Below are 27,041 nucleotides of genomic sequence, written 5' to 3' on the forward strand. Positions count from 1 at the left end.
TGAACGTAGGAGGATTTTACTGTATTGTTTCATCTCTCCAATTGCTATGTCTTGAAAATGACTTTCAGCAAGATCTTCATGTATACACAGCAGTTAATGATCACTTTTGCTTCGATATACCTTTAAAAATATTGGCATGTAATAAAGTTTACATCAGTATTATACTTTGTCCTAAAGCAATATTAGAAAAAATTTACATGAGGCTTTTCTACTTTTTTTCCCATTTAAGACTTCTATCAATGATTACCTATAATAGCTCAACATGGTTTACAATTTCAACTGCCTTATTATTAATGTACAATGATATATCATTCTTATTTAACTTTGCATGTTTTTTTCGATTTTTCCCATAAGCATGTGTTTTGTCCTTGATTCACTTATTACCATCTTGTTTTCTTTTTAACACTCCTCAACTGATGTCTGAACTTAGTGTGCATTCCAAGGTATAGATATTGATGATGAAATTGTGGCATCATCTGCAATCATGTCAGTATTTGTCTGTTGAGTAAAAAGTGGAAACTCATTGATAAATAACAGAAAGAGGAGGGGATCCAGTACTGAGCCTCATGGAACACTATGCCTTATATAACATGGGATGGAGTGCACATTTCTTATTTAGAGTTGATTTTTATCACATACATATGAATTAAACCAAACTTTTGTGTGGTCTCTATCATGATGAACAGAGCTAAAAACCATCCACTGAAAATCAAAAATAAGGTGACCAGTCTTTTAGGGAATCTTTTAAACATGGATGGATCAAACTAAAGAAGATCTTGATGGATTTGTAGGATAAAGTTTATCGTGATTAAAAATGGCAAACAACCAGCTGATAGGTAGCTGTCTTGTGGAGGTAAGAAAAGGTACTGGGCAAGAGTTTCTTCCCTTTGTCCATCTGATATATATATATATATATATATATATATATATATATATATAGGAAGAGATGTTGTCTTTCTGGGTTTGCTGGATACGAGTGGTAGCATAGCTGATTTTCTAACTTTGATGTGGTCTCAGAATGCATTTGATACAGAAACAAAACAAGTCTTAGTTTGAGCATCAGGTGTGGGGGAAAAGAGAGAAATGACATATTTTTTGAAGTCTCATAAATCTGATAATAATGTAAAATAAAATCAAAATAAATTCCAATGATTCCTGCAAACATTAAAATATCTTTAGGGGTTAAAAAAGTGACAGCTTCAATTATGAAACAGGCCATTTACTTATAGAAACTGTTGTTGTGATCTAACAATATGAACACGCAAGACACCGTCAAGTCCAGTCATGTAACAGGCAAAAAGTATTTTCACTTGTTTAAAAGTTATACCATACATAAATAGAGGTCAATGATTTATACTTTCCTTTGCAGTGACCTTGACCTTGAGGTAGAGGGTACAGATATGGTATGAGACACCACTGTCTAACGATGATATACAATTGGTTAAAGTTTAATTATATTTCTTCATTCAAAAGTAATACTCCAGGCATGGATAAAAGTCGAGTTATATTTTCCCTTGCTGAAAATTTGACCTTGTGGCAAGGGGCATAGCTATGGTAACACACCCTATATACCTGATGATCACTGGCTAAAGTTTCACTAAAATATCTTCAAAAGTTAAATTCTGAACAAGGATACAAACCACAGAATTATAAAAGAATTTTAAGCAACCAGATGAATTGAAGCATGGCAATTTTATTTAAAACTATACTGTGTAATCCATAAAAATAATAAACTTACATGACTCATGACTGTTTCAGCATCTCAGTGAAAACACGCTTTCTTAATGATGATGGAAAATGGCATTTATGATTTGTAATTACAGGTGGTATATTTTTCAATAATATGCTGTTTTGTGTATTTTAATTTTTCTTATCAAACAATGTTAACATTATGCCATAACAAATTTAATGTTATGCCACACCGTGATATAAATACCTAGAAACTTCATACACAGGACACTAACAAACTAAGTGATGAAGTTATGCAACACACAGAATCTCAATGTGTCGTAATAAACATGAAATCAATTCTACCCATGATAAATAAAATGTGACACTTGCTTCGATTTTGGTGCCATATGAAAAGATACTAGTTTGATAAATTCATATCCAACTAGTTTGATAAATTCATATCCAATTACTGTTATCAGATCCTCAGTCTCCATGCTCATGATGTATATTCTATTACTATAATTGGTTAAAATGACATAGTTTAGTCTTGGATAATAATACAGCGTGATATGAATATCAATCAAATGTTTTTTTAACAAGATACCAAACCTGTATAGCTGTAAAACAAGCAGTATGTTTTGCTCCTTATGAAATAATAATGAACAGTGATTAATACGTGGAGATGAATTCAAAAATGAAAACACACTACCACATATATGTCTTGCTCTGTATCAGTGGAAACAACAAGTTCAATATAGTGTAGAGATATGTTAAGGCCATCAGCCTGAGACATATTCCTATATTCCTACACCATAACAAATAAGTTCCTTTGAATGACTCAGAACAAATCATTTGGGTGGTTTTGTATTCAGTACATAGTCCTCCTTTACAATTTTAAAATATTTCATAGCTTTAAAGTTTGACTTGAACTCTACATGAATATAATCTGGACAATCTAAGGGTACTGATATAAAGTCGTCAACAAAAACACCTAAACAGCCCTACATTGGGTGTTCCATACAGAAAGATCAACTGAATACATATCAAATGCCAATGAACCATATTAGATTAAATTGGTATGTTGTTGTTGTAGGGTTTAACACCATTTCTCAGCACAAGATAGGCTATACATGGTGGCCAGTATAAATGGTGGAGGAAGAACCTGAGAAAACCTGGAAAGAACCACCGACGCACAAGAAGCTACTGGCAAGCTTTCTCACATACCCACACTGGCCAAACCCGAGACTCAAACCCACACAAACAGAGGTGAGATGGCATTGATCTGGTATGTAATAAAATTCATAACTGTATGCCTGGTAATTTTCTCTCATTTCCTCAATAATTGGGAGAATCTGGTATTTTGAAAATTACCACACTTTGAAAAATGATATTATGTCTGAGATGTTCATTTTAGATGTAATTGAACATTATATTGCATTTATATAGGCATTCTCATAGCACACAGCAATTTTAGCTGTATACAAAAAACTCAAAACAAATTATGTGATATCATTTTCATGAAATAATGTAAAATTCATGTAAATAATATTAGTTTTCCACTGGCCCAGCAGACTCGTCTCAACTATGTGAGATGCCATATGTATACAAGATGTGCAAGACCCATCAACTTTAGACTCCATCGCTGTGAGATAACACTTTAAAAGGCGTGTAAGACTCCTCCAACTATGAGATACTATATTTATAGGTATGTAAGGCACATGTAACTGTTGACACTACAGGTCTAAATCTGTCTCAGTATCCCAGCTCATTGTTTCAATGCCAAAGCAATGAACAAACCATGTTGACCCTGATCTGTCAAATGAATCACAACAAAAATGACAGATCATCAGCATGAATGTAGCAACTGAAAGACAAAGTATTTTCTAAAAGGTTGGTATATCTTATTTAAAAAAATTCATTACAACAAAAAAGTGCTATAAACAAGAATAGCTACTTCTAAACTGGATAAATGTGTCTCTTCAATATTAAAAACACAACAATTGTGTAGATATTCATGTCACTGGCATCATGATATCATTAATAGTGTCACAGACATAATAACATCATCGATAGTTTCATAGGCATAATGACATCATCAATAGTTTCATAGGCATAATGACATCATCAACAGTATCATAGGCATACAGACATCATCAACAGTGTCATAGATATGATGACATGATCAGTTACAGTATAAATGACATCATCAATACTGTCATACACATGACATCATCAATAGTGTCATAGGCATAATGAAATCAATAGCATCAAAGATATGATGACATTATCAAGTGTCACAGACAATGATATCAATAGTGTCATAAACATAATGACATCATCAATAGTGTCATTAACATGACATCTATAGTGTCATGAACATGACATCATCAATAGTGTCATAGACATAATGAAATCAATAGCATCAAAGATATGATGACATTATAAACAGTGTCACAGACAATGATATTAATAGTGTCATAGGCATAAACATAATGGCATCATCAATAGTGTCATTAACATGACATTATCTAGTGTCATGAACATGACACCATCAATAGTGTCACAGACATAAAGAAATCATCAACAGTTTCATAAATATAATGACATCCTCAACAGTGCCATAGACATAATGATATCATCAATAGTTTCTATATGTGCACACATTTAGGATTACAGAATCTCTAATGTGCATCAGCAATGCATTGGAAAATTCCACTTAAGGGTAAGAATGTTTCACTAGACAAGAGGCTTCATGATGCTGGGATTGTTCCATCAAAGAATGATGCATAATAAAGTATCAGCTTTTTCACACTTTTTTTACAAAAGATAAGGGCAAAGTTCAAATGATGTAAATATTGAAATTTAAAGCAACTTTAAAATGGCATAACAATCATTGACAATTTCATCGCCTATTATTAGTTTCACACTGACATATTCTGTGTAAACTTAAAATCTGATTTAACCCTTTACCTCATAGAGCATAGTGACAAAGTGCAGCACGCTATAAATAGAACACCTGTTACCTAGCAGACCGCATCCGCATAGGCATGCCTGTGAATTGTTAAGCAATGTAGTGGTGTTACGTTTAACAGCAGTTTTAACCATTTTACGTTTAAGGTAGACATCTATTATATATAGAAAAATTGAAGAGTAAAGTCCGATTGTTATAGCTGTGTAATTATTTTTCACAGAAGAATATTTAATGTGCTTTAAAATCGAGAGAGAACTCATTCACCGTCATGTCAGTGAGGCCGCGTGACCGACCGTAGCTGCCATTTCCCATACTCGAAATTTACACGTTTTTCGTCTGCGTCTACATCACTAAGTCATCTGAATTTGATAATCAATAAAAACTAATTGCTGCTTACATAAATATCATAGCCTTTACCAAAGTTATTGAATCTTTCGTGGTTGAGATTCTACTCGTGAAAACTTCATAAGTACTGAATGAAATCCTGCCTGTGAACTGTTAAGCAGTTTAGTGTATGTTACGTTTAACAACAATTTTAAGCTTTTTACATTTTTGGTTCACATATATTATATGTGGAAAAATTTAAGAGTAATGTCCGATTGTTATAGCTGTGTAATTATTTTCCACAGAAGAATTTTTTTATGTGCTTCGAAATCTTGAGAGAACTCGTTCACCGTCATGTCAGTGAGGCCGCGTGACTAACCGTAGCTGCCATTTCCGATACTTGAAATTTACAAGGTTTTCGTGTGCGTCTATATCACTAAGTCATCTGAATTTGATAATTTATAAAAACTAATTGCTGCCTACATTAATATCAGAGCCTTTACCTAATTTATTGAATCTTTCGTGGTTGTTATTCTAATCGTGAAAACTTCGTACGTACTGAATGAAATCCGCAGCTGCCATTTTGTCGAGTGGAGATTACGACCCAGTTACTTTAAATAGCAGATATCGACCAGTGCATGAATAGCGACCACGTGATCTGACGTAATTGTCATTCGCAGAAATGAATGTATGTAATAGGGGGGTTTTCCCCGAAGGTGGCGCTACAAAAACTATCTCAAAATGGCTGATGTTTACAGCAGGCGTCAAAAGGCGCTTCTATGCGAATCTTGCAGAGGCGTCAAAAGGCGCTTCCATGCGAATGGAGTAGAGGCGTCCAAAGACGCTTGTATGAGGTAAAGGGTTAAGCATGAATTACTATTCAATGGACAGTGCCAAGATTATTGATAAAATGGTAATACATAACCAAACTGTGTACTACAGATAGCCTGTGCAATGATACAAATGTGAACAGGTAAAAAAAATAGTCCACAGTTATCCCTAAGATTAAGGAAGACAGACAAAATATAGTCCACTATCAAAGTAGAACAGATTTTTAATTCATAAACAGTACTGAGACGCTGAAGTTAAAAAGTAACAGTTACAACAACAGCTTTTTCAACTTGAACTGGCAAAAGAATCTGTACAATGTAGCTAGATTTACCTGGCAAAACAATCTGTACAATGTAGCTAAATTTACCTGCCAAAATAATCTGTACAATGTAGCTAGATTTACCTAGCAAAAGAATCTGTACAATGTAGCTAGATTTACCAGTACAAAAGAATCTGTACAATGTAGCTAGATTTACCTGGCAAAAGAATCTGTACAATGTAGCTAGATTTACCAGTGCAAAAGTCCCATTTGCAGGACACTATCTTCAACTGCTGATTATTTTAGATGTAAACATGTTGTAGTTAATGTTTATCTTCATCAATGTGAACGAAAGTTCAAATGTCACAATCAAAGTCAATAAGCTTTTGTCAGTTGGTGTGTACTAATATCACAACAGAAAGTCAGGTGTCATGACGAAACTCGGCAAATTTTTGTCAGTCTGTGTGCAATACGATCATGTTAGAAGGACATGTGATGGAAGACAGGAGTAACATAAGGAAAGATACAGCTATTCCCCATGTTTATTTCTACAATGGAACATACAAATTATACACATGTAAGAATGTGAGAAAAGCATATTCCCCTTGACTTTCTCACATGGGCACAGTGTCACACATATATACAAATCTGAGAACAATGCACACATCCCAGATATTAGCTTGTAAAATTTTGCAAATGCATAGACCCACATGATATAATATCAGTGGCTGCATCATTGGTAGACTACTGTAATATTTTTCCCATTAATTTAATATGGTATTAAGGACTTGAAATAAGTTCATTAAATCTCAAGAAAACACCACAACATATACATCAAAGGAGAGAACACAAACAGGTTTATGTGCTGACTTATTTCCTCAACATAGCTTGGTCAAAAAGGCTGTAATGCACAAGATAGGCTACCTTCATGTCCATCACCTGGGTAAGTTGGAGAGAATATCATCTAGTGAACTCAGCTGGAAGGATTTACAATTGTGCTCAATTACTTTTTTTATGTTACAGTAGTACACATGAAAATAACTTAATAACTATAAAACAATGTTGACAAATATGTCCAGTACTAATTCAATTATAAAAATGTCCTTAAGCATCCAGACGAGTTCCGAAACTGTTTATACATGAACATTCCGTTGAGCACACATGTTCAACACTAGCAAGTTTCCACTGATCATGCAGTTAAACAAAACAATTAACAAACCAGAAGAGACGCACCATGGTTATCTCTTTGCATATAGCTGTATGTAGTCTCTAACTCGGGCTTTAAAGGATTCCTGAAACAGATAAATATCAGATTTTTTTAAATCACTCTAAAATCGAAAATTACAAGGGTTTTACATAACAATATTTCTCAGACAGAATACTCCAATGTTTCTCCTTGGGCTACAACAATTTATTTTACCCTAGGGGTAGAACGTTTCCCTAAAAGTAGATAACTTCACATTCTACTTATGGCCTAGTTCTTATGTCCTAGACCGCTCCAGTGGCCTAGTGGTTAGAGTTTCTGCCTCAGATGTGGGAGGTCGTGGGTTTGAACCCCAGCCAAATCATACCAAAGACTTCTAAAAATGGTACTAACAGCTGCCTTGCTAGACACTCAGCATTAAAAGGTTGGTGTTAGGACTGGTCAGCCTGGTGTCAGGATAATGTGACTGGGTGGGACATCATGCTACATGTCTGCAGCATGATGCCCCAGTACTAGACATCACTTTAAACTGCCACACTTCAGACAGCATAGTGATATCACTGGCAATTGTTAAAGCCAGGTTAAAAATCCAAAACACACACAAACACATGTCCCAGCTCACTGGATGTCATCGATGCCCACAATGTGACACCAAACTGTACACATGATTTTTATTTCTTTCTGCAATGTTTATACTAAACTAAACATATCTGGTTGACAAGAAAAAAATCTTCCTCATGCGTGAACAGGACATGGAAATCTAACCCCTCAGTGGAATGGCTTTTTTACTTGGGGTGAGACTTGACTTTGATAGCCTCATCCCCAACACAAATTTTATGTACCTGGGTTTGGGGACCATAGTGGCTCAGTTGGTGAAGCTTCAGACTTGTAATCCAAGGGTCATGGGATTTGATAACTGCCCATATTGTGCGAGGCACATTTTGTTCCTGTATGCTTATGAACATCTCTAAAGATGTTTTTTTATTTAGTCTGAATTCAAAACCTCACCATGCAGTTTCTCCAGAAAGTCCACAGTCATTTGGAATTCCATATTGCTGAATGCAATTTCTCTAGAAAAAGGCTTACTAAATGTTGTCATCCAACGTAAACATGAAATCCAAAGTAGGTAGGTAGGGTTGTGTTATTCGACATTCATTTACAATTTGTGAAACAGAGCATTACACAGACATATTCTGTACATATTACAAAAAGAATCCTTCTGCTAATTGCAATTCAAGAGATGAGACAAATACCAGTTAGAGTCTTAATTAGACACTTATGTATACAAAGTGTCTGAATGGAACTGCACATTTTGAAGAATAGGCAAGATCTTTCCCTAAAACCATCATTCAGTATAAGTGCAGGATTAGGGTTAAATTATAAGACAAGGCTTTCATATGCTGAAAAAAATGGCATTAAACCTGCCAAAAACAATTAAAACAAAATGCTTGTTACAAGGCTTGGTAAAAACTATACACCTATTCCAACTAATGCTTCCAAGACTAGTTGTTCATTGTTGGCAAAGGGTTGGTCTGCCAAAACAGGATAGACTGTATAAGCCAAACTAATGACTTGTCATTCGTAATGTTACAACTATTTAAATTATCAGAAGGTGTCTTTGCTAAACATTATATCACTCTCATGTATACAAGCGGGGTTGATGTAAAATTCTAAAGACTTGCTGGGTTTTTTTTATGTCTCTGATATCACTTCATCTGTAATGCAATAGGAATCAAGACATTAATTTACTTTAATATTTCTTTAAGGATACATATGCTCTATGATGTCATGGGCTGTGGGGCATTACTTTATTTAAAATTACATATGCCCTATGATGTCATAGGCAATGGGGCATTAATTTATTTAAAATTACATATGCCCTACGATGTCATACGAAGTGTGGCATTAATTTATTTAAAATTACATATGCCCCATGATGTAATAGGCATAATGAAATTAATATTTTTAAGATACATGTACGATATGCTTTTAGTTTTTCAAAAAGGATAATATTGCTTCAGTTCATTGAATAAGAAAACAAATTATCCATCAAATTTACACTTCAAATATTTTCTCAGTCATGATCAAATTTATCAGGACTTCACTTCAAATAAATATGTGAATTATATAATAATGGACATGACATTTCTCAATGATAAATAAAATTGCTTGTCAATGAAATGTTCTATCGTGCTACGTTTATGGTAAAAATAAAATATACACTTATAGTGGGACAACCAGAATAAAGCTTCTGTACACTGTCTGTTCTTAAGAACTAATAGGAAAACACTTTCTTTATGTCACTGGTATTTTGTCTACTTACTTTATCTCGTTCATAGTGTTCTGCCGCTTCAACATTCAAGGGATCGTCAAAATTAAGTAAATCCTAAAATTAAAAACATATATCTATAAATTTGGAAGAAGTTAACAGAAACGAATACATACACAGTATAAAATTGTAACAAGGACCACAAATAACAAAACAAAACAGAAATCTTGCATTGCAAGCAAATTGTGAGATTGCCATATACTAGGGGACACCTTCAACATTTTTTCTTTTAATCGATTGATGTATTTTATAAATTGTAATGACGCAATAAATGTCTTCTTAGTCATTACGGGACTATCATCTTGAATTATGATGTTAAGCATGATTTGTAAGTACTGTAAATTATAGTACAGCCCGTGAATTATGAAGCCTTTATTTACTTTCAAGTTGGAAAAATTGGAAAATACGCACATGCATAATAATAACAAAAACAATTATAGTAGTTTTATAATAGTTTATTGACAATGCTATTGCTGGTCACAGCTGTAATACAGGTCAATCTGGCCAATTTTGTCTCTATATTTTTTGTGTCTACAATGGTTGGGACACCAAAAATATGCTATATTTAACTTGCATATAATTCTTGTGGCACAGAAGAAGAAAAAATATTTTTTCTATCCCAAGATATACAGTCATTATGGTAGTAGCTGTAAGTCTGATAGGTAAATTGTAAGCAGCAATACGAGCTCCTGTCATCGGTATCAATGAGTTTGAGCATTGGGATTTGGGGAAAGGGTTTTGCCATATGGCAACTGTTCTGCAAAATTTACTCGCCAATTAGAATTTTTGGTCAATATTTCATGTAATTTACTTGCAACTTGGAGCCCTAAGTCTAGTTTGACATAACCTTGATTCTTGTCTGATAATTTCTGAAGTGTAACCTTTGCAGTAATTAGCTGATATACCTAGTATTTCATTAGTGTTTGTGCTTCATTCTGTGTGTGTGTGTGTGTGTGTGTGTGTGTGTGTGTGTGTGTGATTTGGATTTTTAACGTAGCTTTAACAATTTTTCAGTCATATCGCTACCATGTCTGCAGTGTGGCAATTTATAGTGACGTCTAGCACTGGGGCATCATGCCGCAGACATGTAGCATGATGTCCCACCCAGTCACATTATCCTGATACCAGGTCAACCAGTCCTAACACTAACCTCTTAATACTGAGCGCCAAGCAAGGCAGCTGTTAGTACCATTTCTGTAAGTCTTTGGTAATGACTCGGCTGGGGATTGAATCCACGACCTCCCACATCCGAGGCGGACGCTCTAACCACTAGTATTTTACAGTCTTGTTGTTCACTGATATTAAGCAAGCAAGGATAAAATGCATAATGTTTTACAAGGATTTCAAATTTTCAACAACAGTTTTACTTAAATGAAAAATTAGTTTCAATAAACATTAAATCAAATTTTCATACACTAATAGCATTTACATTTCTTTCTTTCATTTTCAGTAATATTAGTATTTGAATACCTTATGATTTTTCTCTTTTTTTATACTTATGTCATAACATATCAATTTAAGATAGTGAGTGGAAATTACAGCTACCAAATACAATATAGACACAATCCCATTCAAATAATGCAAAATGCTTTAGAATTCTTTTTAATCCAATAATATAAAACAAACATGTAATATTAAGACAAATTTTCATTTAGTATTCTTTCTCTCATTTCAGTAACACTGGTATTTGAATACCCTATGCCTTTTCTCATTTCTTTCAATCCTTACTTATGTCACAACATACCAATGTAAGGTAGTGAGTGGAAGTTGTGGCTACCAGATACCATAAAGACATAAGTACCTTGAAATAATATAAAATACTTTAGAATTCTTTTTTTCAGGGTTAAAATAAAACAAAAAATGTAAATGCTAATATTTTATCACCAGATTACAGAATGACATTATCATCAAAAAGCTTTGTAGATCTCTAGGAATGAAATACTATTAAAAAAAATGGAGGTGAGGGGATTCTTTTTTATATGTGGTTAATTTTCCATTGGATCTTTAAATTTATTATTTGGGGCAACAATGAAATCCATGAAAATTGTTACCCCACAAAAAAATTAGTGATAGTACATTATACAGAAAATATTATAGAAACTTCATTTTATTGTACACCATATAGCCAGTACTTTGCTGATGTGCCATTCAAACCCTATGACATATATAATTCAACCAGAATAGTCTGATCCATGAACATATCTGTGATGTCGTCCAGACCATGGTATAATCATGTGTTTTATCCATGGCCATGTTATAATGGGACCATGGTATAATCATGTGTTGTAAACAGGGCATTGTTATAATGATGTGTTGTATACAGGACCATGTTATAATGAGGTGTTGTATCCAGGACCATGTTATAATGATGTGTTATATCCAGGACCATGCTATAATGAAATGCCTTGTAATACAGAAAAAGAAGAATCGAAGGATGCTCATGCTGAAGTGAATCCATTTAATTTATGCAGTCAGCATGTACCAGATGATGTGGCCATCCAGCTGTGTATGATCAGTACAGAATTAAAATCCAAAACTATGCACCTAAAGTGAAACCCAGTTTTAAAAAGAAAACATAAGTATCAAATTACCTACATTAAATTCATGTGTCAGACCAACAAAAAAGTGTGACCCCTAAAATCTAATTCTTCCATCTAAAAATAGACAAATAAAATTTACAATGGAGGCAAATCTGGGTGACCATGACACATGCTGTTACTTAGGGGTGCTTTACAGGTATCATGAACTTCTGAGAGAGTTGTGGGTGTAAGGTAAAGTTGTTTACATTGGCAACATGTACAATGGAGAGAATGTTTTTATACCTCTACGTTACTTACATTGACTGTGGTCAAAATTTCTTTGGATACTGTAGTTGTGAAAACTACATGATCTAAGCACAGAGCCAACTAAAATGATTACTAACTTGTGCTAAAAAAAATCAGCCTGAATTAACGCAAATTACACTATCTTTAGAAGTTATTGAAACAGATAAAATCAATTTTGCCAAGCTACACAATACCAGCTTCTGAAAGTGCAATGAATGAATATCCAAATATATATAATGTATACAAAAAAAAGTTATCAGTTCTTTTATTTACAATTTACCTCTAAGTCCAGGAAATGAAAATGACCAAGTGGAGTTAGCAGTTTTTTTAAAGGTGCACATCTGTAATAAGGCCAGGCTGTATACTCTATAACCCATATTAAACAAATAGATCTTACATCAAAATAATGGGAACTAAAAGTTCTTTGAACAATACTTAAGATATACAATGTCTTTTTTAAACACCCAGGGAAAATGCTTTTTCTTTAAAAATCTAACCCTATGCAAAATACAAAACTGTAGAGTACCACCTTATATACTTACTGAAAACAGTGAATTTAATCCCCAAATTACATCTTTCAGCTTTCTAGTTGGGGCCCAACCTAAACAAGACAAATGACATGTATTACAGTATATAAAAAAGTAGTGCAAAATATGGATGCAATTTTGTTTAGATAAGTAAATATCATAAAGATACAGTTGACAATATTAAACATTTTCATGAGTCTTACCTTCTTTGCAAATTCTTGACAATGTTACTGCTTCATTAAAGGAGTAAATGACAATCTTTCAAGCCAAGAGAAATGTGACACTCCTTCAAGCCAAGGCATAAGTTTCAATCGTTCAAGCCTAGAGTAAGTGAAAATCCTTCAAGCCAAGATGTAATTTTAAATCCTTCAAGCCTAGAGTAAGTGAAAATCCTTCAAGCCAAGACATAAGTTTCAATCCTTCAAGCCTAGAGTAAGTGAAAATCCTTCAAGCCAAGATGCAAGTTTCAATCCTTCAATCCTAGAGTTAGTGACAATCCTTCAAGCCCAGAGTAAGTGACAATCCTTCAAGCCAAGATGCAAGTTTCAATCCTTCAAGCCAAGATGTATGTGACAATCCTTCAAGCCATGATGTAAGTTTCAATCCTTCAAGCCTAGAGTAAGTGTAAATCCTTCAAGCCCAGAGTATGTGACAATCCTTCAAGCCCAGAATAAGTGACAATCCTTCAAGACCAGAGTATGTGACAATCCTTCAAGCCCAGAATAAGTGACAATCCTTCAAGCCCAGAGTAAGTGACAATCCTTCAAGCCAAGATGTAAGTTTCAATCCTTCAACCCTAGAGTAAGTGACAATCCTTCAAGCCAAGAGTGAGTGACAATCCTTCAAGCCAAGACATAAGTTCCATTCCTTCAAGCCAAGACATAAGTTTCATTCCTTCAAGCCTAGAGTAAGTGACAATCCTTCAAGCCAAGATGTCAGTTTCAATCCTTCAAGCCCAGAGTAAGTGACAATCCTTCAAGCCAAGATGTAAGTTTCAATCCTTCAAGCCTAGAGTAAGTGACAATCCTTCAAGCCCAGGGTAAGTGACAATCCTTCAAGCCAAGATGCAAGTTTCAATCCTTCAAGCCTAGAGTAAGTAACAATCTTTCAAGCCTAGAGTGAGTGACAATCCTTCAAGCCAAGATGTAAGTTTCATTCCTTCAAGCCTAGAGTAAGTTACAATCCTTCAAACCAAGACATAAGTGACAATCCTTCAAGCCTTGAGTAAGTGGCAATCTTTCAAGCCAAGATGCAAGTTTCAATCCTTCAAACCTAGAGTAAGTGACAATCCTTCAAGCCTAGAGTGACAATCCTTCACGCCTAGAGTAATTGACAATCTTTCAAGCCAAGATATAAGTTTCAATCCTTCAAACCTAGAGTATGTTTCAATCCTTCAAGCCAAGAGTAAGTGACAATCCTTCAAGCCAAGACATAAGTGACAATCCTTCAAGCCAAGACGTGAGTGACAATCCTTGAAGCATAGAGTAAGTTTCAATCCTTCAAGCCTAGAGTAAGTTTAAACCCTTCAAGCCTAGAGTAAGTGACAATCCTTCAAGCCTAGAGTAAGTGACAATCCTTCATGCCAAGACATAAGTGACAATCCTTCAAGCCAATACATAAGTGACAATCTTTCAAGCCTAGAGTAAGCGACAATCCTTCAAGCTTAGAGTGAGTGACAATCCTTCAAGCCTTGAGTGACAATCCTTCAAGCCAAGAGTGACAATCCTTCAAGCCAATAAGTAAGTGACAATCCTTCAAACCAAGACATAAGTGACAATCCTTCAAGCCTAGAGTAAGTGACATCCTTCAAGCCTAGAGTGACAATCCATCAAGTCTAGAGTAAGTGACAATCCTTCAAGCCAACACATAAGTGACAATCCTTCAAGCCTAGAGTAAGCGACAATCCTTCAAGCTTAGAGTGAGTGACAATCCTTCAAGCCTTGAGTGACAATCCTTCAAGCCAAGAGTGACAATCCTTCAAGCCAATAAGTAAGTGACAATCCTTCAAGCCAAGACATAAGTGACAATCCTTCAAGCCTAGAGTAAGTGACATCCTTCAAGCCTAGAGTGACAATCCATCAAGTCTAGAGTAAGTGACAATCCTTCAAGCCAACACATAAGTGACAATCCTTCAAGCCTAGAGTAAGTGACAATCCTTCAAGCCAAGACGTAAGTGACAATCCTTCAAGCCTAGAGTAAGTGACAATCCTTCAAGCCAAGACGTAAGTGACAATCCTTCAAACCTAGAGTAAGTGACAATCCTTCAAGCCAAGACGTAACTGACAATCCTTCAAGCCATGAGTAACTGACAATCCTTCAAGCCATGAGTAACTGACAATCCTTCAAGCCTAAAGTGACAATCCTTCAAGCCTAGAGTAAGTGACAATCCTTCAAGCCTAGAGTGACAATCCTTCAAGCCTAAAGTGACAATCCTTCAAGCCAAAATGTGACAATCCTTCAAGCCCAGAGTAAGTTTCAATCCTTCAAGCCTAGAGTAAGTGACAAACCTTCAAGCTTAGAATGAGTGACAATCCGTCAAGCCAAGACATAGGTTTCAATCCTCCAAGCCTACAGTAAGTGACAATCCTTCAAGCCATGAGTATGTGACAACCCTTCAAGCCTAGAGTAACTGACAATCTTTCAAGCCGATGCGTAAGTGACAATCCTCCAAGCCAAGACTTAAGTAACAATCCTTCAAGACTAGAGTGACATCCTTCAAGCCTAGAGTGAGTGACAATCCTTCAAGCCAATGCTAAGTGACAATCCTTCAAGTATAGAATAACTGACAATCCTTGAAGCCAACGAGTAAGTGACAATCTTTCAAGCCTAGAGTAAGTTTCAATTCTTCAAGCCTAGAGTAAGTTTCAATCCTTCAACCCTAAATAAACTGTATATTTTATATTTAAAATACATTTTGGAATGACTACATAAATATGTATATTTGTAATAGGCTTTGGACCAACATAATGGTAACTAATGAAGGTAAAACAAAATGTATGATTTTGGGGACATCACAAAAGCTACCCAAATCAGGTAACCCAGAACTATCTCTTGCAATAAATAATCATCCATTAGAAAATGTCAAACATGAAAAGCTTGTAGGTGTGACAGTAGATAATAATTTTTTGTGGAATGACCATATTGACAAGTTTTGTAAAACAAAGTCATCCAAAATTGCCCTACTCAGCAGAATCAAGAAATATTTACCTATGGAAACTCGAAATCTATATTACAAGTCATATATTCTTCCAACAATGGATTATTGTTCAAATGTATGGGGAAATTGTGCTAAATCTGAGCTTGACAGGATTTATAAACTTCAGAAACGAGCAGCACGCATAATTTTAGATGCATCTGTTGATCATCCCTCAAAAGCATTATTTACAGAACTCAAATGGTTCACAATATATGACAGGACAGATTTTCACAAGGCAGTTCTTTTATATAAATGTCTACATGGAACTGCACCAGAGTATCTTCAGGACTTATTCAGGCCTTCTTCAACACAATACCAGTTGAGATCAATATCGCATAGAAACCTTCTACCACCAAACCCAAGAACAGAACAATTTAAAAAGAGCCTCCAATACTCTGGCACAGTTATTTGGAACAAAATTCCACTACATGTACTACATGTAAAATCTGCTGAAAATATTAAGAGTATTTAAGAAGAGATATCATGAGCATGCATGTGCTTTTAACAGATAATGGAAGTTAGTATTTTAATACTAAACATGTTAAAATAAACAGTAATTATTGCTATCTTCATATAATGTGCATTGTTATACTCTCCTTAGAGGGCCTCAAGAGAAAATTGTCCTTGACTAATGAGTCACCCTCTATAAATAAAGCATTATTATTATTATTATTATTATTATTATTATATAAAATGTGTATATTTGATATAGGTTTTGAAACGACTGCATAAATATGTATATTTGTAATAAGTTTTGGACCAACATATAAAATGTGTATATTTCATATTGGTTTTGGACCGAGCATAAATCTGACATAGGTTCTTGCATCTGAATGAACATCTTGCAAATCTTCCATCATTTTCTGTCACACTAAATCACTAAGTACATAAATGGTCACCAATACATTCTATCATGCCTAAAGTAAATCATAAATATTATTTACATTTATTGCTTATGAACAAATACTGGCAGTACTGATGGACTTTACAATATAGATGTTTTATTTGGAAAGAAGGAAAAAAAATATAACAAAATGATTGACACTTATTGTTATTTATGAACTGTACAGAAGAAGGAAAAAAACACAAAAAAAACCAAAATGATTGAGACTTATTGTTAATTATGAACTGTACAGACCTCAACACGATTCTTAGGTGATGGAGATCTCTTGGAGTTAAACAAAAATCTGGTTGAACAAATTAGCTTTGCATGAACTAACTCTAAACTGAACATGAAAAGAAAATAAACCTATGAACCATGTTAAGAATAAAACCCCATTCAAGCAAATGGAACATTTTGGGAATTTTGTTTTCTAACCATCTCTTTGGACAAATCATTTGAAAAACATGAAGATTAGCATAAGGGAGATAACTCCAAAAGTGCTCATGTCCTCTGCCTCTGATCCATTTCATGTCTGAGTTTCTGCACATTTTTTCCACTCCTACTGGCAGTGGTTAATGTGCTGGACTTGTGACCAGAAGAATGTCGGTTCTATTCCAACCAGAAGGATCAGTCCATATTGGCTACTGTGGTGTCCATGGGCAAATCAATTTATTTTAACTGCCTCAATACAATCTGACCTTCAAAATATTGCTTTGCTTTAAAACAACAAACCGAACCAATCCACCTACACTGGCCCTTAATCAACTCTCATAATCTGCAGCAACGGGATAAAGTTAATGGATGGTCCACCATATTTGTTTGTGCATGCAATTGCAACAACATGTATCCAGATCTTCACCAGGCAAATGGAATTGATCTACTTCACTGCATATCAACCCTTGACAGATGTAGCAAGCCAAATGAGTGCTTTCAGCAAGTGTTCTCATGAGTTCTCATTATCAGATAGCTTGTGCATTTCCCAGACAGATTTTCTCCTGATGTACTTTCTCAACAGACTGTCACATCATTGTAGTACATGTTAAGTTCAACATCAATTTTAACCATTTTACATTTTTAGTACACATCTATTATGTATAGAGAGATTCAAGAGTAAAATCTTATTGTTATAGTTGGATACATAACTGAATTTGATAAATTATAAAAATTCGTTGATGCCTACATCAACATCTGAGCCTATGCCTGTGTTACTGAAGCTTTAATAATCATGATTCTAATCATGCAAACTCCAGAAAGTACTTAACGAAATCTGCGGTCTCCATTTTGGAGAGTGGAAAATCTGACCCAGTTGCTTTAAATAGCAGATTATGACTAGAGCTTCAACTGGGATCTAATGTAATGGTTATTCACATCAATGAATGTAGTATCTAATAGGGATTTTTCCCCCAAAGGTGGCACTAAGAAAACCAGCTCAAAATGGCTGATGTTTACAGCAGGTGTCCAAACGCACTTCCATGAGAATGGTGTAAAGGCATCAAAACTCGCTTCCATGCAAATCAGGTAGAGGCGTCCAAAGGCACCTTCATGAGAACTGGAAGAGGCATCCACAGGTGCTTACATGAGGTAAAGTGTTAATTCATTCAAAGTACAACAAAAATTTGTTATGGAGTTTAGGGACTATAGTCAAATCAAGAATCTTTAAAACAAAACTTTAAAATAAATTTTCTGCGAGTGTAACCTTGTTCTTAAGGTCACAGAGGTAATTGAGCATATGGTACACAGATTAAAGCTAAGTGTGAAGAAAATTTATTAAGGGGGTTAGCAAATATCAGCAAACTGAAAAGCTGGTTCCAAAACCTAAACACATATTTCCAATAGCACACTAATGTGGGCTTGACTATAAGCTGTCTAGCTGTTGTGTGACTTACCCATACTATCATATGAACTCTGCCGTAAAAGACTCAGACACACCTCTCCATTTTCTCCTATGTTTGGATGCCATATTCGGGTGTTGCTTACTACTTTTGGAGGCTGAATGTGAAATGTAGCAAAAACAATAATTCATAAGTTATCAGTCTGACTGATAAAACACAAACAAGAAATTATATCTAATTGAAAACCAAATATGATTGAGTTCATTTATCTGTAGTCAATATAGTCCATTTCAACTGTGTATGTAAGCAACTGGATTACTGGCTTAGTTCTAAAAAATAGCCAAATAATCAAAGTACTGAGAATGCTGATGGTTTGGTCTGGAAAAATTACGCTAATTTGCATGCAATCAAATGGAAGAATGTACATCTAGAGATACTGCCATTTTTAAGCATACTGTTCTAAATAAATTTTCTTATATTATTTTCCATTATTTTTTCTTTATATGTCACTAGAGAATTAATATAAAATTTGAAACATTATCTGAATTATTGTTGGGATTTTCTTTAAAAGCATTTTCTACACAAGTAGTCCAGCAGTAAGATATCTAAGTGAGACAACAAATATAGGTTTGATTATTTACTGAATGAATTACCTCCCTTGACAAACAATGCATAACGGGCCAACAGATCATTACTTTGTTACAAATTTTAACAAGACCACAGTTTCTAACTATAAATAGTCAAGCTAAATTTGATATATATGAAAAAGTGAAACTATTCCACAGACACGAAGGGATTCAATCCATACAAGGCACTGAAGTTTATTAAATTTAAATGTCTCTAAATCAATACTATCTCATTAAAGACTTTCAAAAAAAGTAAATCTTTTCAATGAGAAATATATCAAGTGCTGGGAAAAAAATTAATATAAAGAGATTCAGTGGGTGTGTTTGCCAAAGTAATTATTTATGGCTTGTGGAAGGAAGGAATACAGCAGCATATGACTCCATTTCAATAGTGACTTACAACTATGTTATAATCATCTGGAACTTCAATGGTAAATTTAAACTTTCCACCAGACCAAAATCCTTCATCTGGCAAGATAGTTAGAGTGAATAAATGCAGCTTGTTTGGGTTTTCAAACTGAGCTTTGCAGGTCTTGGGTAAATTTTCCTCCATCTCTTGTACTTCTGAAAAAAGAATATAAACCACTGTTTGACACATAATTTTTAATGGTTCATCATTATTAGTACCATGTTAACAGCATCATGTTATTTTCAGTGTCATGTTATTAATAACATCAAGTCATTATCAGTATCAAGTCATTAATAAAATCAAGTCATCATCAGTATCATGTCATTACTATCATGTCACCATCAGTATCATCTCATTATTAACATCATCATTATCAGCATCATCTCATTTTTAACATCATGTTATTATCAGTATCTTGTCATTATTAACATGAAGACATTATCCATATCATGTCATTATTATCATCATGTCATTATCAATATCATCTCATTATTAACATCATGTCATTTATCAGTATCATCTCATTATTAACATCATGTCATTATCAGTATCATCTCATTATTAACATCGTCATTATCAGCATAATCTCATTATTAACATCAAGTCATTATCAGTATCATGTTATTAATAAAATCACGTCATTATCAGTATCATGTCATTATTAACATGAAGACATTATCCATATCATGTCATTATTATCATCATGTCATTATCAGTATCATGTCATTATTATCATCATGTCATTATCAGTATCATCTCATTATTAACATCATGTCATTTATCAGTATCATCTCATTATTAACATATGTCATTTATCAGCATCATCTCATTATTAATATCACGTCATTATCAGTATCATCCCATTACTAACATCATGTCATTATCAGTATCATCTCATTATTAACATCATGTCATTATCAGTATCATGTCATTAAAAAACATGTCATTATCATTAACATCATGCTGCTATTAGTATCATGCCATTATTAGTATCATGTCATTTTGAATATTATGTTATTATTAGCATCATGTCTTTATCAGTTGTTGCTGTTGTTGTGGGGTTTAACGCCATTTTTCAGCACACAATAAGCTATACAAGGCGGCCAGTATTAATGGTGGAGGAAGAACCCGGGAAAACCCCCAGAAAGAACCACCGACCCACGAGAAGCTACTGGCAGGCTTTCTCACATACCCACATTGGCCGAATCTGAGACTTGAACCCACGCAGACAGAGGTGAGATGGCTGTGATCCGTAATGGAGAGTGCTTTAGACCACTCAGCCACTTGGGGCCCCTGTTTTTATCAGTGCCATGTCATTATTAACATTATGTTGCCATTAGCATCATGTCATAATGTCATGTCATTAACAGTATGTTGTCATTAGCATCATGTCATTATTAACATTATGTTATTATTAGCATCATATCATAATGTCATGTCATTATTAACATTATGTTATTATTAGCATCATATCATAATGTCATGTCATTATTAACATTATGTTGTTATTAGCATCATGTCGCAACTTCATGTCGTAAACACTGATTACACAGCAATGCCAATAGTAATGTCACCAACTGATGCAAAGTCTTTAACATTACGTAAAAGCACAATCTCTTACTAGAGTTCATTTACCCCAAATTTAATATACAAGAGTCCCTCGAAGGCACATAAGGTTCTATTTAAGATTATTTCTCTTTTGCAACTGATGTGTGTTTAACCATCTCTGATAGCCCTGCATGATATTTTCAAATCAGAAACTGTGGCAGCCATATTAGATACAAGATAACTACCATTTTCAGCTAGGACAAACTAGTCACCATTACAAGACTTCTGGTGAAAAACTCATGTTGACATGACCACCAATTTAGGAGAAAGAATGACAAGATTTTCAGTATGTTCTCTGTGGTAGCCATATTTGAGGTCAGATCAGATGCATTTTTATTTTAGACCAACAATACAATAATTAGTCTTCTGGTGAAAACATCCATGTTGATATAAGTTTCTGTTTAGGTAGAGTAACAAGATTTTCAAGATAGGTGCCATGGTGCCCCATTTTCATTTAGTTGCAACCAGTCTTGATATGACTTTCCATCTAGGCAGAATAGCAATAAGGTTTTCATGTAGCAGCCATAATGGATACCAGCTTTGCAAAATCTTCCAGTGAAAACCCCATACTGATATGACTTGTCACTCAAGAAAGTAGCATTAACATGAGTTTGAAGAGGGCTGATGTAGTGGTCATATGGGTTATCAGATTAGTACCAGTTATGGAACAAATTAAGGACCAATCAATCATCATAAAAATTCTTTCATTGAAAACCCCATGTTTATATGACTTTCCATTCAGGAGTGATAATGATAACTGGAGTCATGATGACAAGATTTTAAAGGCATCCACTGTGGCAGCCATATTGTAATTCTGATCAGCACTATATTCATTTAATAGCAACTAGAAATTATAATTTGGTGAAAGCTGAACTGTGTAGTATTATTCATATTTGACAATGTATTTAACTTTTCAATTAAATACATACAAAAATAGAGAAAGCTAACCTGAAGCTTTCGTCCATACACTAAGGACTTCATCAGCAGAATGATCTCCACTGACTGTCAGCATCACTCAATGGAATGGTGAGCAATGTTAACAGACTGTCCCAGATATGTATGAGGTTGTAACGGCCCCCATCCCAGTTCAGCGTTGGTTTGTGCGCACAAATTTAAATATCAGGAACAATCTGTTAACATTGCTCACCATTCCATCAAGTAATGCTTGACAGTTAATAAAGATTACATTCAGTCTGCGGATGAAGTCCTTAGTGTAAGGACAAAAAGCTTCAGGTTAGCTTTCTCCATTTTTTAAAAATGTAATTGAAAAGTTAAATATATTGTCAATTAGAAATTATAAAATGTCTTTCAGTCAAAACCATGTGTTGATATGACCACTCATTCAGTAGGTGTATGTGTGTGTGATTTGGATTTTTAACATAGCTTTAACAATTTTTCAGTCATATCACTACAATGTCTGCAGTGTGGCAGCTTATAGTGATGTCTTGCATTGGGGCAAAATGTCGCAGACGTGATGCATGATGTCCCACCCAGTCACATCATCCTGACACCAGGCCAACCAGTCCTAACACTAACCTCTTAATGATGAGCGCGCCAAGTGAGGCAGCTTTTAGTACCATCATGTATGATGTTCTGTATCAATAGTTGTAGTAACAGCATGATTTTCAAAATGGCCACCATGGGGGTAAAACTGAACATCAGACTGGCACCATTTTGATTTAGGATCAACAAGGCATCATAAAATAAATTATTTGAATAAATCCTGTTGCTATTATCAACCACTCAGTTCAGTAGTATCAATAACAAGAATTTCAACTTGGCTGTTGTGGCAGTCATACTGGATGTCTAAGCAACACCATTTTAAGGTATGACCAACTAAACCTTGAAATGAATGTGTGTGTAAAGTTTCATGGTAATCCTCCAAGTAGTAGTTGTTGTTGTTGTTGTTATAGGGTTTAATGCCATTTTTCAGAAACAAGATAGGCTATACATGGCAGCCAGTATTAATGGTGGAGGAAGAACCCAGGAAAACCCCAGAAAGAACCATTGACACACAAGAAGCTACTGGCAAGCTTTCTCACATATCCACATTGGCCATACCCGAAACTCGAACCCACGCAGACAGAGATGAGATGGCAGTGATCTGTGATGGAAAGCGCTTTAGACCACTCGGCCACTCGGGGCCCCTCCTCCAAGTAGTTTAAGAGCATTAGCAATTACAAACTTATGCCAATAGATGGATGGTTAATAGACAACAGTAAGTTCTTCCGGTCTTTGATCAGTCCTGAAATATTGAACTTTTCATGTTCTTTTCATGACTTTTTTTATAAGACTCCAATATAGGTGTTAAATAATAGAAACGTGCTTTAGAATCAACTGTGCTAATTTAGCAAGTTCTGATGCCCTCAAATATGCACAGAAATATTATTTAACTTCTAACCAAAGAAATATATCACTTTATGAAATCAGTGAAATCTTAAGATTTGTTCACCCAAAAACCAAATATTATATTATTAAATAAGTTTTGAAACCAAACTCTATGATGAGATCAAGGAATTCAATTTATCCATTATTTCACTTGAAGTCATAGTAGGTATGAGATGATCTGCCTTCAAAAGATGTATTATTTGGAACAGTTACCTCTTTTTAAGGTTTCCGACTCATTCTATTAACTAAATTCTGCAGTAGTTTCTCAGATTTTGAATATAAATATTTTAATATTTGGTTTATAAGTAATTAGTATTAAAAGGTATTATAAGTAAATCATCAATGAACTTATTTTGCAATTCCAAAATTTTAAACCTAACTTACTATCCTTATTTTCACATCACTTTGCTCTATTTAGACAAAAATGGAAAAGTCACTTTGGCCAAATGTTTGAGTCTAGCATGACCTTTTAAGTGACCTTCATTTCTCTACCATTACTATCAGTAACCTCCTTTTCTAGCTTAAGTGGTCAAGGTTTTGAATTTAGCTCAGTTTCTTTGACACTGTTGAATGTACAGTCTCAATGTTTGATGGGCACATTTATCTTGCAGAATGCTTCTCACCATAGATAAAAGTAGATCACAGTGACCTATTATTCTTTTTCTAATGACACAGCAAATTTCATGGATTGGGACACAGCAGCACAAGTGAGACAGCATTCTGCAGAATTTTTTATCATCATCATCATTGGTCACCTTTTACAAGAAGTTTATCTCTGATAGATATTCTCTTTGGCTCTTCTCCCTGACTTTTCTGAGTTCCCTGCTTCAGCTTCTTCGACAAGGTAATCATATTGGCTGGAATATAAAATTAAAAAAATTAATTAAAATCTAATACTTTAATACTTTCACAGTAATATTAAATAGGAAAATATTATAGTAAATATTCCTCAAACAGAATATTGTCTCACCTATGTCTGATACACGGAATGTGACTCCTAATTCTAAAGAACACTTCAAATTTTGCTGTGATAAAAATCTTACTTAGTATTAACAAAATGCTGTTAGATGATGCATAATACTGTCGCAACAATATTGCTATTTTTATAGTATGAAGACATATGTCAAAGCCATGCATACAACTCACTGAAAATCCCATTAATATTTTTCCACTAACCATTGCGTGCTGACTATTGATATTATATCTAACAAACAAATATCAACTGAAATCTACTAATGCTGGGGGCATGGCTGATTATGGTAAACATGGTATACATTATTAGTATTTTGTATTACAGAAAACTAGAATTGGATTTACATGGGAGACCAAACTCTATGATGAGATCAAGGAATTCAATTTATCCATTATTTCACTTGAAGTCCTAGTAGGTATGAGATCATCTGCCTTCAAAAGATGTATTATTTGGAACACATATAATTTTGGCCAATATTATTCTGCCAAATCCAACAAATATCGAAGCAATGCTATTACATGTATGACCTAGACACCATGGTCGAAATTCATCCAAATTATGTAGAAAATCCATCAAGGGAATAAAAGCAAATGACAAAACTTTAACCAAAACATTAACACACATTTTCTACAATCAAGTCTTCAGTTCCAAGGTAACAGGAGTAAGCAAGCATGCCAAAGGATCAGCTGTCTTAGCATCATAATCATAAATGCCAAGCATACTAATATTCTCTAAGGGGTTTTGCATATATATGCAGCTGAGAAACTTTAACCAAACTCTTAGTAACAAAAAAACAAAAACAAAACAGAGGCTGACTCACTTCCTACTAATGCAGGCTCAACCATAAAACTCTACTGAAAGCAATTCTTTGCCTTTAGAGCAAAATCACCAAGAGCAAGTAATGATGGGTACAATGCAATAGAATATCCAAGGGAGATAATTACTATTATGCTCAGCAAGGCTTAAAAGAACTTCTGTGAGGAAACCAATTTTGGAGAAGACTGGCATTCAGGGACTACAACTCTTGTAAATTACAATGTGCAATGCTTAAAATTCAACTCTTTCAGGTTCTCGATCATATAAAGGTGCAAAATAACTGCTGAAATGCCATATTTCTTCATAGATCTATACTCCAAAACACAAAGTCTGGAGATTGGGCAATTGGGACCAATGTTCAGAAAAAACTAGCATTCAAGGACTACAACTCTGCTAAATGATACATTTAGGAGCTATAACTCTTCCAAATGATAATGTGAAACACATAAAATGAAACTCATTCACTGTCTCGTCAATATAAAGATGCATCCCAAATCTGATGTTTATATAGCAGGTGGCTTCAAAAATGAGAGGGTCACATCTTTTGTCACATAGGACAGACATGTGGCCAGAGCTGAAAACTTCCAGGTGTTAACAAAAAAAAAAAACAAAGTGGTAACTCAACATTCAAACGAAACTGGGACTTGGACACTGCTTAAGCTTATTTCTTTGGACTTTAATATTATACTTGAAACTAACTGGTGTTGATCTTATCACAAAGAAAAACTCTTCTGTGAGAAACAGGACCAAAACACCGAAACTTTAAGGAAAATGACCCCCATCCTCTCTTCCTATGTGTGGCTCTATTAAAAAAAAACCAATGTAATTTATAGTATGTACACTACTTTTCACCTTCACAATGTGAGTAATGGTAAGAGACAAAAATCTGAAACTTTCAAAACCTATCTCAAATATATAACAGATTCATAATAGCGTCACCAATGGTAACTAATCTCAAGGCCACTGGGGTCAAGGGTCATAAAATGCAAAATCATCATACTGTCCTACTTTGGATTAAAATTTGAGGCATACGTGTACTGTACTAGCTTAGAAATTTTTTAAACTTTATGAAGAAGTCTAGTTTTTATACAGAAATAGGGAACATTGTGTTCATTGGGATACTCAGATAGTCTTTATGGTAATGTTTCACTTTTTACTATTTTCATTGCTCATCGTTATGGATCACTGCAGTCTCACCTCTGTCTGCATGGGTTCAAGTCTTTGGTTTGGCCAATGTGGCTACATGAAAAAGCTTGCCAGTAGCTTCTCGTGGGTTGATGGTTCTTTCCAGGGTTTTTCCAAGTTCTTCCTCCACCATTTATAATGGCTGCCATGTATAGCCTATAATGTGCTGAAAAATGGCATTAAA

General features: G+C 34.5%; 1 protein-coding gene across 2 annotated transcripts in view; it reads right to left on the bottom strand.

Annotated features, from left to right (window-relative positions):
* Nucleotides 1–1,677: 1,677 nt before the first annotated feature.
* The window catches only part of LOC149790437 (NEDD8-conjugating enzyme UBE2F-like), a 35,179-nt gene continuing 9,815 nt past the window's right edge, over nt 1,678–27,041 (bottom strand). For both annotated transcript variants that reach the window (XM_089972488.1, XM_089972489.1), the window contains 6 exons: nt 24,639–24,740; nt 19,879–20,042; nt 18,907–19,009; nt 12,957–13,015; nt 9,584–9,646; nt 1,678–7,348 (listed from right to left, as the gene is read on the bottom strand). In XM_089972488.1, coding sequence (XP_089828614.1) covers nt 7,295–7,348; nt 9,584–9,646; nt 12,957–13,015; nt 18,907–19,009; nt 19,879–20,042; nt 24,639–24,735 — 540 coding nt within the window. In that variant the 5' untranslated portion in view covers nt 24,736–24,740 and the 3' untranslated portion in view covers nt 1,678–7,294. The remainder of the gene's footprint in view (nt 7,349–9,583; nt 9,647–12,956; nt 13,016–18,906; nt 19,010–19,878; nt 20,043–24,638; nt 24,741–27,041) is intronic.

Source organism: Sinohyriopsis cumingii, chromosome 10 (assembly GCF_028554795.1).
Source record: "Sinohyriopsis cumingii isolate HCF-2022 chromosome 10, ASM2855479v2, whole genome shotgun sequence".
NCBI classification, from domain to species: domain Eukaryota; kingdom Metazoa; phylum Mollusca; class Bivalvia; order Unionida; family Unionidae; genus Sinohyriopsis; species Sinohyriopsis cumingii.